Consider the following 15,266-nt stretch of genomic DNA (forward strand, 5'->3'; position numbering starts at 1 on the left):
CAAACGTAAAAATTTGGTTTCTTTCATTTTTCAACATAAATAAATAAAAAACTTTAATTCCCGAATTCCTGACGGAAGTTTGCTCGTAAAACATAATTGGGGCTGTAAGCTTCGTATTTACATATGTATAACGTTGTTCATTGTCTTTGCACCTGTTTGTTGTTCGGCGTTCTTGTCTATCTACATAAATATGTATTAGCGCTGCTAATGTTTTAGTCGGCGAGTTCAATAAAGTCATAGGAAATAACGTCTTTATTCACTTTACATTAAGAAATAGAGTCAGATGGCTTTATTTCCATGGGGAAGCGAAATAAAGCCATAACCGAAAATTTTATATATGAGAAATAAATCCATACGATCCTATTTCAATACAAAAAGTAAATGTTGTCTCTTTAGCGGCAAACATTTTCAAAGTCTCAAAAAATTCTGGCAACACTGCTTGTGTAAAACGTATTTCAATGAATCAATGTTATTTCGTATAAAAAAAAAACGAATCGATTATTTCGGTTCCAAACGCTTCAAAATTCTATATTTTTATTTTCGATCTGGCCTCTTTAATTATTAAAGTTTCTTTGGAGATTCGTATCGAGTTTTCGCATTGCTATCGAAACTTGTCGGCATTCATAACACACGTCGAAGAGTTGTGAGAGCGATCCGAAAATTGTCGCTAGCTAGTTACAAAACTTCCCCGCTAAAAGGTTTTTCTCGAAATTGAAAATTCTGAAGTTTGACCGAATTTATTACACTTCCAATGTTCCACTTTGAAGATCTGACACTTTTTTATCTGTCAGACCTCACCGACCGGTGCTAATTAATGAGGTAAAAAAGGCCAAATTCATGTTTAAATTATAGGTTAGAGTGGTAGTACGAATTTTAAAAGAAATTCTGTTTCTAATATAAAAGTACCTTGTGAGGCATTCCCTCTATGTCAAACCCAACGTTGTTGTTCCATTTCAAAGAAACTTGTATCTGGAAATATAGAAATTATAAGTAAAAACATAATTTCAGATAACTGCCACCATACCACGGTCGGATTTTTATGTGCACCAAAGAACCAAGGTGTTTTTTTCACAGAGCACTTTTGCAGCGTGATATTAGTATTGCGATAATTAATGGCTGTAATACTTTCTGTGGTAGGAATGAAAGAATTGGTTTCTTCATCACCAGATGGGTACGGAAGTGAGTAATTTAATAATCCATAATCATTATGATGTTTAGCGAGCTTATCAAGGCCCTTCAACTCATGTGCATTTCGGCGTTGGATGCATTCAGCCGTGTCTAAAAGTTCAGTATTTGAACATATGGAGTTGTTTGAATCATTTTCATTAAAACGTAAGTCCTGTATGTCAGAGTTTTTGTCGCCGTCTGCTCTTTTCTCATTTAACATTTCTATCTTAGGAAGTTTTTCAACACCTTTTGCTTCATTCTCATTCAAATTGTCAAGATTTAGTTGTTGTTGACAACGTATCATTTCATAATTTGTTAAGTCATGCGCAGTTTTTCTTGTAAATACGCGAGCGATGTGGAATGTAGGAGGTATGAGTGGCGGTGTTACGCTAACACTGGTATCCACTTCATTCCTATTTGAAATTAAGGGACTCTGTGAACGCAATTCAAATAACGATGCTGGATAGCTGGATCCCTGCTGAAGCGGAGAGTTGGTATCGATTTCACATATTTGCTCGGAATGTGTAAGATTATTGATATCGTGACTTATTTGATGTAGTGCATCATTAATTTTATCTGCTTGTAATGAGAAGTCGTCCGTATTCGTTGGCATATCTGTATTCATATTTCTTGTGATGATATTTGAATGGCACTTGTCGACATTAAATAACACTCGCGCTTCTTTAACTCTCAAGGGTTCCGATCCAAAAGATCTACGTTCATTGCGAATATATTTAGCAAATAAGCGCAGTTCTTTTGGGTATGGAGTTGGTGAACGCATTAAACGAATACCTCCATCAGCTTTGTTATTGTTTGTTAAGCTATTTTTGTTGATATTCTGAACAGTTTCTATTTTTGGGTTGTTATCAGTCTCGCACGCGAATTGGAAGTTGTACAATTTAGAATTAGGTGAAGTGCTCATAATAATGGCCTTTTCCGCAAAACAAATTCGACGTATTGGATAAGTGTTGGTAGCTAGTGGCTCGATCTGGTTTGGACAATCATAATCAGAATTTTCTGATGGCCGTTCATAAGTATCAGATTCCTTCAAATGCGCTGGAGATCGCCTTTCAAAATGGAGTGGGTACATACAGCTACCTGCTTGTGGCAACATAAAACAAGTTAGTTTTGATCTTGTATTGATGTCTAGATATTGTAAAGGAACGAGCGGTTGGGACTGATTATCACTTATCCACAGTGAAGATAAATTGATCAAGTTTAAAACAGAAAGAGGTAGTGTAGCGATATGATTATTAACTATATTCAGAACTTTGAGTTCAGAAAGTCTACCAATACTTTTTGGCAATTCAGATATCTTGTTTCGGCTTATGCTTAAGATCCTTAAATCGTTACAACTGCATATTTCATTTGGTAAGGAATGCAGATCATTATCATCGACAAAGAGGTAACGTAGTTTCCTTAACATTCCAATCGTAGATGGTAAACTGGTGAGTTGGTTGTGACTAAGTTCCAGTTCTTCTAGACTGTCCAAATTAGATATGCTATCAGGCAACTGATGCAACTCATTTGATGCACATTTCAAAGTGACTAGAGATTTCAACGAGCCAATACTAAATGGAAATGTATCTAAATTATTTGTGCACAAAGACAAGACCTCAATGTCCCGCCAGTTACTCATATCGTGTGGAAGAATACTAATATTATTACCAGATGCATCGAAATGTAAAATGTCGCGTAATTTCCCAACATTAGACGAAATTCTATTAATTTGGTTAAAGTCAATCCATAGTTCACGCAGCTGCTTCAATTCACCAACAACTTCCGGCTAAAAAAAATATGATGCTTTATTTTAGAGAGAAATAAAAAATTATATGTAGATGTCTTCGGCTATGCCGAAGGTAGTCACCTTTCACTAAAACCAAATTATAGCTCCTTAAAATAAACCGATTGAACTGATTTCAAAGCTCTCAACTATTCATGAAAGAAGGTGGTAGTTGAACAATTAATACTTAGTTAGGAAATCTTTTACCTTCTTATGAACGCGCTTTTCCTAGCAAAGTCAGTAGAATACGGCCCGAGAAGACGATTAGGAGGATGATCTCCTGGTAGTTTGAAAACGAGGAAGATAATAAGCTTGGTTTCCGCAGCTTCTAACCATATAAAGCAGATTTACTTTCACCCATACTGGTAACCGTCTTTCAAACGGCTATGCGATTGAAGTATTTTCTCCAATTTGTATTTCAAACGACGGGAAAGACTCGCATGAGACAGAAGGGCTTTCGACTGATCAGTCTATCTTCATTTCTACACAAGACACTTGAGCGCCTATTAGACGCGCACAGCAAACAAAACAAAACAGCGCTACATTCGCTAGCACACATAGTAGAGTAATCACTACACTATAAAGAATACCTTTTCAGGCATCAAAAACATCTTCCTAGAAGTTATAACCTCATAAATTCGAAATTGTGTGGATCATAAATTAAAAGACTTCCAGTAAGAAGTACGCCTTAGGGTGGGATAATCTCGCGACTAATGTGGAACGTAACTAACGACAGTACTATAGAACTCGAAGTCATTGGCGTTAAAGTGGGCGCTTTGCTGAGATGTGGATATAGCCTTCTCGTGCAGGCACCTTCTCTCCTTAAACTATGACGTTGAAGGATTGTCTGCAGTTCTGTTTAAGCAGTGTAAATCTTTAGTGTACCCATTACTGGAATCTTTGTTTAATAAATCTTTATTTTCGGGCACTTTTATAGATTACTGGAAATTGGCTTTTTTTTAAGAGTGGTAATAGAAATCATATTAGTAATTACAGACCAATCTTTTTTTTTTGAATGCATTATTCAAGATAAACTTTTATTCGCCGTTAAGAATTCAATGTCTGGAGTAGCTTTGCTTTAAACCGGGCCGTTCAACCGTGTCTAATTTAGCAGTCTTCTCAGACGACTGTTTAGCAGCTTTTCAATCAGCGATTCAGGTGTAGACATACCGACTTCTCAAAGGCCTTCGATAGGGTTTCTCAAGTTATCATTTTAAAAAAAGTTAGCCTGCACAGGCTTCCCTTCAGTCTTCCTGCATCTTAATTACACAATCGCCGTTGCGCCGTAGTTGTCGACAATGTTTAGTCTTTACCTTTCGCTACAAGCTCACTGGTCCCGCAAGGTAGCATCCTGGGTCTACTCTTTTTTGTGTTATTTATTAATGATACTAGTCCTTGTTCTCTTTGTCAAAGTTTCTGCTTTACATGTTTCCCCTACAGCGTTATAATGAAATAAAAGACCTGGGAATAATCTTTTACTCTAAGTTAACATTTTCCGATTACATTACCCCTTATTTTAACTAAATCATATGCCACGTTTGCTTTTGTAAGGCGTCATAGTGCAGAATTCACTGACACGTATACACTGAAAAACTCCTGTATACGGCATTTGTGCGTTACAGGTTCGATACGCGTTTATTTGGTCTCCTTACTATACGAATTATATTACCAGAATTTATCGGATCCAGAAAGTATTCTTACGCTCTGCTCTACGTAACTTACGCTTCTCGGATCCTATCCTCGCCTATTTGTCGAGATGCATATTAATGACACTGTTATCCTTACAGAGTACGAGAGTAATTCTGTCATTATCTTTAGTTTTCGATATAGTCCGTGGTGTTGTTGTCTGCCCCTAGAGAGGATTCTCTTTAATAATCCAGCTGGACCTCTTTGGTGCTCAGAGTTTTTCTATGTTGGTGTTTTTAAGACTCTGTAAGCGCAGAACGCTCCCATTACTAGGGCCTTAACTGAGTTCAATAGAATCTATGAACTTTTGGATATTGATTTTTCATTTTCAATAAATCGCTTTATAAACTCGTTGAATCTTTTTTATAAGTAGTTTTGTTTACTCTTATTATTAATTGTATTCAAACTGTGTTCTAACTAGTCTATAAGAATTTCCACTGTATTCATTGCCTAATGAAATGAAATAAAGAAAAAAGAACTAGGCGCAAGCCCTGCAAAAGCAGATTTGCTGCTATTCAACAGAAGTCGCAAAATACACGAGCTCAGCGAAATTTCTGTATCTTTGGGGCAACCTTACCTTAATAATAATAATCCCAACGGGTTTTACCCTCCATTCCCGCTCATCCGCACGAGGGGCGCAGTCCGCATGACGTACGGAACCACTATTTTCAATTTTTGTGTCGAGATCTAAAACTGTTCAGCTACAGAACTAAATTCATCAGCTGATTTTATGTATTTATGTTAATAATTCATTTATTGAGAAAGGAGAGTACCGTTTTCTTAATACTGAAAAGCGGATCTGATATATCAAACGTGCTGGAATGAGAGTTAAAATCCTGGCATAAGCAAAGGAGTGGGTCGTGCAATTCCAAATTAGTTTTAAAAGCTTTCAGAAATAGGGAACAAAAGTGTCTTGATACCCGGGAGGGAACATTAATAGTAATAGGCTCGTTGGTCTTATATGTATATAGAAACCCTTTTCACCAGAGACAGTAAATAGCTGCTTTTACATTATAAAATCAAAAGCATATTTATTTATTGTACCTTTTTTAAAATTCTTTCTCATCGTAAAACATAATATTCAAATATCCTTAAGGCTGTTTTTATAGAATTTATTATATAGTTTATTGTTTGTTATATATATTTATAATTATAATTTTATTATATTTATTATTATATATTTATTTATTTATATATTATACATATATGTATATTATATATAATATTATTATATTGAGCAAAATATACCGATTACAATACGTAAGATGACTTACGAGCGTAAATGAACTCTACGAGTGACCTGCAGCCGGATTCGGACATTCGCTATCGCTAATTTTGACCGCCAAAAATCTCCCAAAGCCAAACAACGTGCAATATCTACTTAAACACCCGTTATACTGCCAGATTTGGGTGATCACACATTACATTTGTTACTTTTCTGTGTTGTATACTTTTGGGCCCCACTGCTATTTGGAGAAATCGAAAATTTAGCATAGCGATTGTCAGAATTCCACAATTTTCACATGGCTATACTTTTCTCATTATTTTTGGAGCAATTTTGGATCTTAATATGAAATTAGAAGGCACAGTTTTACTTTTAAGTCAAAACTTTCAATATTACTTTTTGAGTTATTTTACTTAAGACAGAGTTTGTTCATACAAATGTAATGAAAGACTTTCATTTATGTGTCACCATCAAGGTGCACGCTACGTATCGGAGGAGAAGTTCGGCCAAACACTAACTAATGTGTAAGCGCCAATCTATTATTATTATTATTAGATATAAATGTATACAAAGCAAGACTCTCATAAAAACGTTAGCTCCGAAAAATCGTTTAAATCGAATAACGGAAAGACGTGCCTCAAAGGCCCTAAAGTTCAGCAAATTCATGGAATTTTTCACAATGTCGTCAAAATTGCCTATAAGTTAGTGGGAAATTTAATATGTTTTAATGGCACTTGGTGTAGTTAGGTCCCACGATGTCAAAAATGAAACCTTCCCTACTTGGAAAGTTATTGAGGTTTTTCCCACGAAAATTAAAATTTTCTGGGATCTCAGAAGTTAATTTTAGCCCAGTAAATTCAGATCAAATTGGTACGAAGAAAACAATTGTAGCGAACTTTTGATGCAGTTTACTTTTATTTGACACGTAGACCATGGATCTAGTCTTGCTCATAAATTTCATATGGGAACATTCCGCCATATTGGGTTTTAGGTTTTTTGGGATTCTTTGCGATTTGCAAGCTAATTTTGCATTTTTCCTAAAACCGGTTGAATTAAAATTTGTAGAGAATCTAATTACCGACATGTTTTATATACAAGGTTGTCAAAAAATTATTTTTTATTGTAAATTAGCAAAGTGCGAAAAATTTTTACGTTGTACAATTTCTGTTGAAAATACGTTACAGATTAAAATGCTTAAGTTGTAGAGAATTTAATTATCCATAACTTTTGTACGATAATTATTTTTGTGTGATGCTTAGATCACGACCGAGAACGTGCTAAACATAGCCATGTAAGGGAAGCGGCGTAAAATTCGTTTCCACATCACGTCAACCGGTACAGTACGATGGTCAAAATTCTATAGGACGGATTAAAAAGATTAAGGTCTTAATATTGTTACCTTACTTTTTGCTACCAAAAGTCGACCTACCTAATGTACCAAAGCAAGTGCACTTACCAGTGCCCAACAACAACAATACACAAGGGCCAACCAAATAAACAAATATACGCACAAAAAGGAAGTGACAAAAAAAATTGCAACCGGCTGACTCAGTGGTGACGGCATGGTTGCTTGAGGGGGAACAACAGGGCAATATACAAAATACTGAGGGCAAATGGAATTTAAAGCTGGACAACAACAATTTTATGAGGGAACGGCATCAACTATTAATATGTATGTAGCGAACTAACGTACAAATATCACTACTAGGGCGAGCCTAAAATTACAAGACAAATCACTGAGTATTTAAATGCGGCCCAAAAGTATTAAACGACAAAACAGAAGATTCTACGCAACAAAAATGCAAAAACAAAACCTTGTTTTTTGGAGCACCCGAGGTGATGTCCAACCAAAAGGTTACGAACCCACTCGCAATACCGCCCAGGCTGCCAGGGGTAACTTTAACCCGCCAAGTGGCTGGGCTCTGCGTGCGGGATGTTAAAAGGAAGGGATAGGGAACACAATAGGGGAAAACTACCGACAACTCTACTAGCCAAATACAGGCAACAACACAAAGGATACTTACGCTGTGGTCTGAGTGTGCGTCGAGGCTAAGTGCCTTTGCTGGCACTTTTCAGAACTATCTCAAACACTGTACCACGACTGGTACCAACACACCTATTTTTATGAATATCCGATCACTCTAAATACAATTTCGCACACAATAGGGATGTTTCGCTCTTCAATGCTCAGTTAGTTCCGCCACGGCGCGCAGATACAAGTTGGGCCGCAACCTACGAGCTGGTCTGCAAAACCATCGGGCCTCAGTGCTGGTGTTGTTGTTGCCCGATCAATTGGCGCCGGCCCGTTAATTCTTAAAACGAATTGGACGCTTTGGCGGTCGCTACCACGGCGCACACAAGCTTTCCCATTGCCATCATTCGACAGAAAACAACAGTGCCGCGATAAGAGAAAAAGGCGACGCCCCTATTGTGGGTTTTCGCGTCATCTCTTCCTACCCTTTTACTATTTACTTTAATGAAGACGTTTGCCCAGTGTGTTAGCACACCGCCGACAATCATCTATTTTGCTCTTCAACCTGAGCTTTAATTTACTCAACTAGTTTCCGGTAGAGTTTGCTCCTATCGGTTGGAGTGAAAGGAAATAAGGGTAAAACGAAGGAATATACAAAAAATACTTTGTTGCGGCCAGTACGCGACAACTCCACCCCTTCCTCATTGAAAAGAAAGCAAAGCTTTCTTTTGTCTACAAACTTGACCTACTTATCCCTATAAGGCCTCAATTATTTGACGTTCCACATCCCTTTTTCGCGACCTGTATCGTCTACCAGGACATATGTATATGATGACAACTTCTCCTTAACAATAAAAGGCCATCTTTATTTCGGCGCTGACTTCGCCGCGTAATTATATGCTGCATCCGATAATACCAAATTCTTCCTCCAAACTAATTCTCCCGGCACATACTGAACATCCCGTCTTCTAAGATTATGCTGCCTGGCTAACTTCGCAGTGAACTCTTTAAACCTAGTTCTTACTATACGCTTAATATCTTCGAGCCTCCTTGCTCTCTTCTGGCAACTAACCTTCTCCTGGTCTCCTAATGATTCAATGTATTCCCTACTACCTTCTAACGCCATTTCCCTACCAAAATTAACAAAATATGGCGTGGCTCCTAAAACTTCGTGCTGTGCTGACCTAATGCAGCAAGCTACCTTAGCTAATTTCTGATCCCATGAACGCTGATTCTCCGATACGTAAGCCCTAAGCGTAGTTTTTTAATCTGATTTATCCTCTCAGCCGGGTTAGCCTGCGGATGGTAGTATGCGGTCCGTTGTCGCAGACCACCGACCGAGGGACACCAAGTAAAAGAAAAACCTTGTCCTCCAAAATCTTACAGACGCTCTTCGCCGTAGCCGTCCGCAGGGGAAATAGAAGCGGAAATTTAGAAAAATAGTCTACAACGGTTAAAATGTATTGGTAGCCCTGGGACGACTTAACCAATGGGTCTACCAAGTCAACACAAATCATTTCCCAAGGCTCGACTGCCTTGGACCTCTAGACCATACCCCCAGCTGGCTGTGAATTATCAGGCTTAACCTGCTGACAAACTTTGCAATTCCTCATATACTTGGCTATATCCGCATTCATATGCGGCCAATAAAATTTTTGGGCAACCCTAGCGAAAGTTTTTCTGACACCCATATGACCGGCCGACGGATCATCATGGCATTTCTTCAGAACCTCCAACCATTCCTCGCGCCCTAGAACCTTTTTCCAGTCCGACGAATTTCCATAAATGGAGGGGAACTTCGACCTAACGAACTTGTAGAGGTAGCCCCCTTCTACTCTCCACGCTGGGTATGCAAGGGGTTCATTTTCAACAGACCGAATCATTTTCAACAACCAAGGGTCACTGGTAAAAGTTTCAGAAACAACCGGTACACTCCGGGACAACATATCCGGAACCACATGTTCCTTGTCCTTTCGGTGGACGATTTCAAAATCGTACTGCTGAAGCTTCAAAGCCTAACGCGCCAACCTACCACAGGGATCCTTCAAATTATTTAACCTGAACATATGGTCCCAATTTCTCAACCGCCCACAGGACCGCTAGACACTCCTTCTCTGTAGTTGAATAATTTTTCTAGTTCTTATTCAGAGACCTGCTCAAATATGCTATAACCCTCTCACCGTCCTCAATTCCCTGAGTCAACACTGCTCGTATACCGAAATCAGACGCGTCTGTCTGGATTGTGAAAGGCATTCCTTCGCCTCCCTAAAGCTCCTTTCACAATATTCGTTCCACTCGGTGAGGGGCCTAACTAATTCCGCGAAATCTTTTATAAATCTACGGTACCAGGACACTGTACCTATAAAAGACCTAACCCGCTTGGCATTTTTGGGTCTCTCGATGTTAACCATCGCCTCTACCTTCTCGGGATCTACATGTAGACCGTGTTTGTCTACCACGTAGCCTAAATATTTTAACTCCGACCTACAAAAATTGCATTTGGTCCTGTTCAACATAAGACCCGCTTTAGCTAACCTATCTAAAACTACTTGACCTAATCTATAAATCTTTGCCCAGTCGCAGGTGCATTATGCAACCCATATGGCATTCTCCTAAACTGGAAGAGATCTCTTCCTGGTACCGTGGACGCTGTGAAGGGCCTCGACTGTTTCTCCACCGGCATTTACCAATACGCAGACTTAATGTCCAGGCTGGACAAGAACCTAGCGTCCCTTAGCCTTAGCGTCGCCGTAACATAAGGGAGGGGGTAGCTATGCTTCTCAGTGCATTTATTTAGAACCCCATAATCTACATAAAACCTATAAGACCCATCTTTCTTTCTAATCATCACTACCGAGGACGTCCAAGGACTAAGTGACTTCTCAATGACACCCTTGTTGTTGTTGTTGTTGTAGCGGCTACTAAGCCCCGTTCGGGGCGGACGCGTCTGTCTGGATTGTGAAAGGCATTCCTTCGCCTCCCTAAAGCTCCTTTCACAATCTTCGTTCCACTCGAATTTTCGTTTTTTTTTTGTTAACTCGGTGAGAGGCCTAACTAATTCCGCGAAATCTTTTATAAATCTACGGTACCAGGACACTGTACCTATAAAAGACCTAACCCGCTTGGCATTTTTGGGTCTCTCGATGTTAACCATCGCCTGTACCTTCTCGGGATCTACGTGTAGACCGTGTTTGTCTACCACGTAGCCTAAATATTTTAACTCCGACCTACAAAAATTGCATTTGGTCCTGTTCAACATAAGACCCGCTTTAGCTAACCTATCTAAAACTACTTGCCAAATTTCCAAATGCTTCTCAAAATTATTCGCGACGATAATGATGTCGTCCAGGTAAACAAAGACCTGGGGCTCTAACTCTGGACCTATGACCGAATCTATAAATATTTGCCAAGTCGCAGGTGCATTATGCAACCCATATGGCATTCTCCTAAACTGGAAGAGATCTCTTCCTGAAGCGAGAAAGTTCGGAGAGGTAACCGTTTACTTTTGAGCACAAGTCATCAATTCCATTCCCAGACGCCATGATCGAACAATCGTCAGCATACGAGACTATATTAACACCCTCTGGTGGCTGAGGAAGCTTTGATATGTAATAATTAATAACAGTAGTGGGGACAGGACACCACCCTGTTTAATTTTACGTGGCTTGCTTGTTTTGTCTCTGAAGGTTACTGACGAGTGTCGACCACTCAGGTAATTCGCCGACCACCGCTTGAGTCCCCGTGGGAGTGAGGAGGGCTCTATATCTTCTAGTAGCGTTGAATGGCTGACAGTGTCGAACGCCTTGGACAGGTCCAACGCTACTAGAATAGTTCTCTCACAGGGGCTGTTTCGGTTTAGGCCACGAGTTATCTGAGTGTTTATGGCGTTAAGTGCTGATGATGTACTATGCACTTTACGGAATCCATGTTGATTCTTCGCTGGGGTCAGGTGGTTCGNGTGTGGTTTTAAAGAGTTGTGTTGCCTGCCGGCCCCCTGCTGTACGTGCTGCAAAAGGGGGTGCTGCCTTGTGGTGGTGGTTGGCGGCATCGCGGGGAGGGATGCGACGGGGCAGCACAGCAGGGGCCCACATAGTCACTCGTCCAATCTCGTGTGTTGCGAAGTCCTGAGCACGCCCTAAAGTGGCACCAGCCGAGGCAAGAGTTGCACTTGACTGATGTCACGTTACGGTATATTCTGGACTGACAAACAGAGCAGATTGTCGGAGGGGCTAGGAGTTGCCGGCGGCGGTGTGTGGGTGCTATTGTGTTCGTTTGTGTGTCTATTGTTGTATTCTGTTGGGGTGTGGGTGTGTTGATTGTGTGCTGCCCAGGCGGGTGGTGGTTTGCCGTGGAGGCGGTCCGGTTCGCACAGCATGGGGCCACGAACGACGTGGTCCATTGCCGGTGCGAACGCAGGCCCGAGCAGTTACGGAGGTGACTCCACCCGTCGCAGGCATTGCACCTGACCGAGGTGGAGTTTGTATGCAGTCGTCTCTGGCATACGCAGCAGGTGTAGATTTCTGGCCCTGGGTTTGACTCTATGCCAGCCCTGAGCAGAAGGGTGCGGAGAAGGTGTAGCCCTAGGATCGAGTAACGTTTGATGGATTTCGCCGACCTAAACGGGGTTAGATCGCCGAAACAACAGCCCTTGGTCGGGTAAAACCCGAGTCATTCCGGTACGTAGAACCGGCTGTCGTGGGAATGTGTCAGGCATATCTCTTAGTTCCTCGTCCATACGCGACTGTATGACGGGAGACACGGGGTAATAACGTTGTTTAACAGGTTCGACTCCTTCCTTGACCCTAAGCCTATGCTCGACAAGGTGGGTTCGACCTAACCCCTCTGGCATAGCCTTGAACGCACGGGTTATTTTCTCCTCTAAGGCCCTAGACTCTCTACTGCCTAGCTCGGAGTTGTCCACTATCGCCGCCAGCGACTCCTGTTCCGGTTGAGAAAAGACCCACCTCATCTACATTAAATACGGGATGATACCCGCCTTGGTCCAAAAATCGACACCAAGGATAAGACTCTAAGGCAAACCGGAGACTACGAGGCACTCCAGGAGGACCGACATGCCCTCCACCTCGATTGGCAACGAAACCGAACCTAAAACTGAAATATGGCCTCCATCCGCCAAAGTCACTTTTAAAGAGCTTGGTAAAGAAGACGCCCTAATGCCCCAAGAACTAAAAATACTCCATCCGAATTTGCCAATAACTGTCCTCGTCGCTCCAGAATCCAACAACGCTCGAAAAGTTGAACCAAACACTTTTATGTCTAAATACGGACGTTTATCGAAGATCTCCGCCACCAAAGAATACGCCAACCGAATGTTCGAATCACAAAAACCTACTGTAGTCAGCTGGGAGTTAGTAGGATTACTAACTCGCCCTTGATCGAACCACTTACAATTAAAACAACGGGTATTAGGCCCCGCCCTAAACCCTTCGCTGTCCTTTGGATCCGAAACCGCTGCAACCTCTACATCCACCGAGGCATAGGCCAGGTCAGGCTCTAATAGACCCTTGGCCTTGTGACTCGGTGGGGGGACAAAAGCTTCGACCGACGACCTAACCGTTTCCAACTTCCTACCTAACGCGACCAGTTCCGCCACTGACCCCGGGGTAACTAGCCCCAACTGGGTCTGATAAAAAGGAAGAAGATTCGCCCTAATTATTCCTAACATCCTACTCTCAGACAACGGCTCCTGTAATCTGACAAACATTATTTTCATCGCCGCCACATACACTCCGTTGGACTCATTCGCTCCTGAGCCCGCCAGCGAATCGCTTCCATTAACAGGTCGTTGTAGTTGGACGGCAAAAACTCCAACTTTAGCTCCCTAACCAACTCATCCCAATTGCCAAACGAACGCCTAACCGACCTAAACCCAAAAAGCACTTTACCCGAAAACAGATCAACTGCACCGTGAAAGACTTGAGCCCTGGTCACACCGCGTGCCTCGCTCAACTCGTCGACCCTCTCTAAAAATGCATGGACCGACATGCCAGATTTTTCGCCGTCGAAGTGTACGCCCCACTTCGACAAGTTCTCAATATTTTGAGCCCCGACTGGCTCGACACGTTCGTACGCCCGCTCGCTGTTCACCACGATTGGTGCTGCTACCGGTTCCACCGCTGTATCTTACTCCCGATCCTCCGTTCGTTCCGAATCGTCTTTCTCACCGCCTGCCTCCTGCAGGTCGGCCAGGCGTAACAGCAATTTGCTCTTCAGCTCCATCTGCTGTGTCATCTCCGCGTCGTTGCTCGGTTTCGCGCGCCCGATCCTCGACAAACACTATTCAAGCTTAGTCATAGCTTTCGCCCAACAGTAAAGCTCCCAAAACAATTTAAAATAAAAAAAAAGTTTATACAAATTCGAAAAAATTAGATATAAATCCTAACACCAGTTATGGTTCCTTTTGGACCGTTTCGGGACCAGTCCTACTGAGTTAGCAACACCTCAGCTGACTACTGGGTTTTCAGTTGCCCTATACTGGCACAACAAGAAGACCCTATCACGCGATACAACAAAAGAGCCTATCACACAAAAACGCCGAACAAAAATAACATGCACTACTAATACGGCACAGCAAATGTGAAACAACAAAGAATAATGGCGCATTTACATGGTATGAAGCCATATGAACTGTTGATACGGAATTCAATGATATCGAGTGGGATGCATATAATAAATTTTTTCATATGAAAAGTTATGGGGAGATACTGTAAACATACTGTTGTGATACTGTTAAGCATATGAAATTATAGCAAGTTGAATTTTCATACATCTTCCCATAAAAAGTTTAACAGATGCAGAGATACCAAGGGGGGTTTTCCCCATTTTGATGCCGTTTTAATATAAAAACCCACCGAAAAGGAGGAAAGCGGCAACTCCGCCATTCACATACATGTCAAAAGTATGAATTTTAAAAATTAAAAACAATAAACAAACAAATTTAAAACAAAGAAATTCTTTGTACTAGAACTTTTTAAATTGAAGCCACTCACGTTTAGTGGACAATAAAAATACGAAGAACTATGATAAAAAACTTACAACAAGACATTACAGAACATTTTAATGCGTTTTATATCACGTTTAAGTAAAAATAAGCCTATATTTTACAAGCTGGCAAAGAAATGAAAATGTGTATTTTTTGTTGTTTACACAAAGACTTGCCAAATATACATATAAGTCAAAGTTATAGAAGGCATGTATACTTCTCCCTTTCATTTTTTCATACAGTTTATGCTTCTTTCTGGCTTTTACAAAAATGCAGAGGTACCGCACTTATTTCGGTACAATATGATCGTAATGTATTTTCAATTCGAAATCAAACAAAAACATCCCACGAAAATGTTTGCGATTTTAGAACCGTTAGTGAATATTTGCAAACTACTGCAAATAATAGAGTGCCATATCTTACAAAGATC

General features: G+C 40.8%; 1 protein-coding gene across 1 annotated transcript in view; it reads right to left on the reverse strand.

Moving 5' to 3' along the window:
* Positions 1-411: 411 nt before the first annotated feature.
* The window catches only part of Lap1 (leucine rich repeat containing protein 7 lap1), a 50,536-nt gene continuing 35,681 nt past the window's right edge, over positions 412-15,266 (reverse strand). Inside the window, exons 4-6 of the mRNA XM_017614426.1 lie at positions 1,025-2,953; positions 907-969; positions 412-807 (exon numbers count right to left, since the gene is read on the reverse strand). Coding sequence (XP_017469915.1) covers positions 781-807; positions 907-969; positions 1,025-2,953 — 2,019 coding nt within the window. The 3' untranslated portion in view covers positions 412-780. The remainder of the gene's footprint in view (positions 808-906; positions 970-1,024; positions 2,954-15,266) is intronic.

The sequence above is a fragment of the Rhagoletis zephyria genome, unplaced genomic scaffold (genome assembly GCF_001687245.7).
Source record: "Rhagoletis zephyria isolate East Lansing unplaced genomic scaffold, Rhagoletis_zephyria_1.1 Rzeph_scaffold_00825, whole genome shotgun sequence".
Taxonomy (NCBI): Eukaryota; Metazoa; Arthropoda; class Insecta; order Diptera; family Tephritidae; genus Rhagoletis; species Rhagoletis zephyria.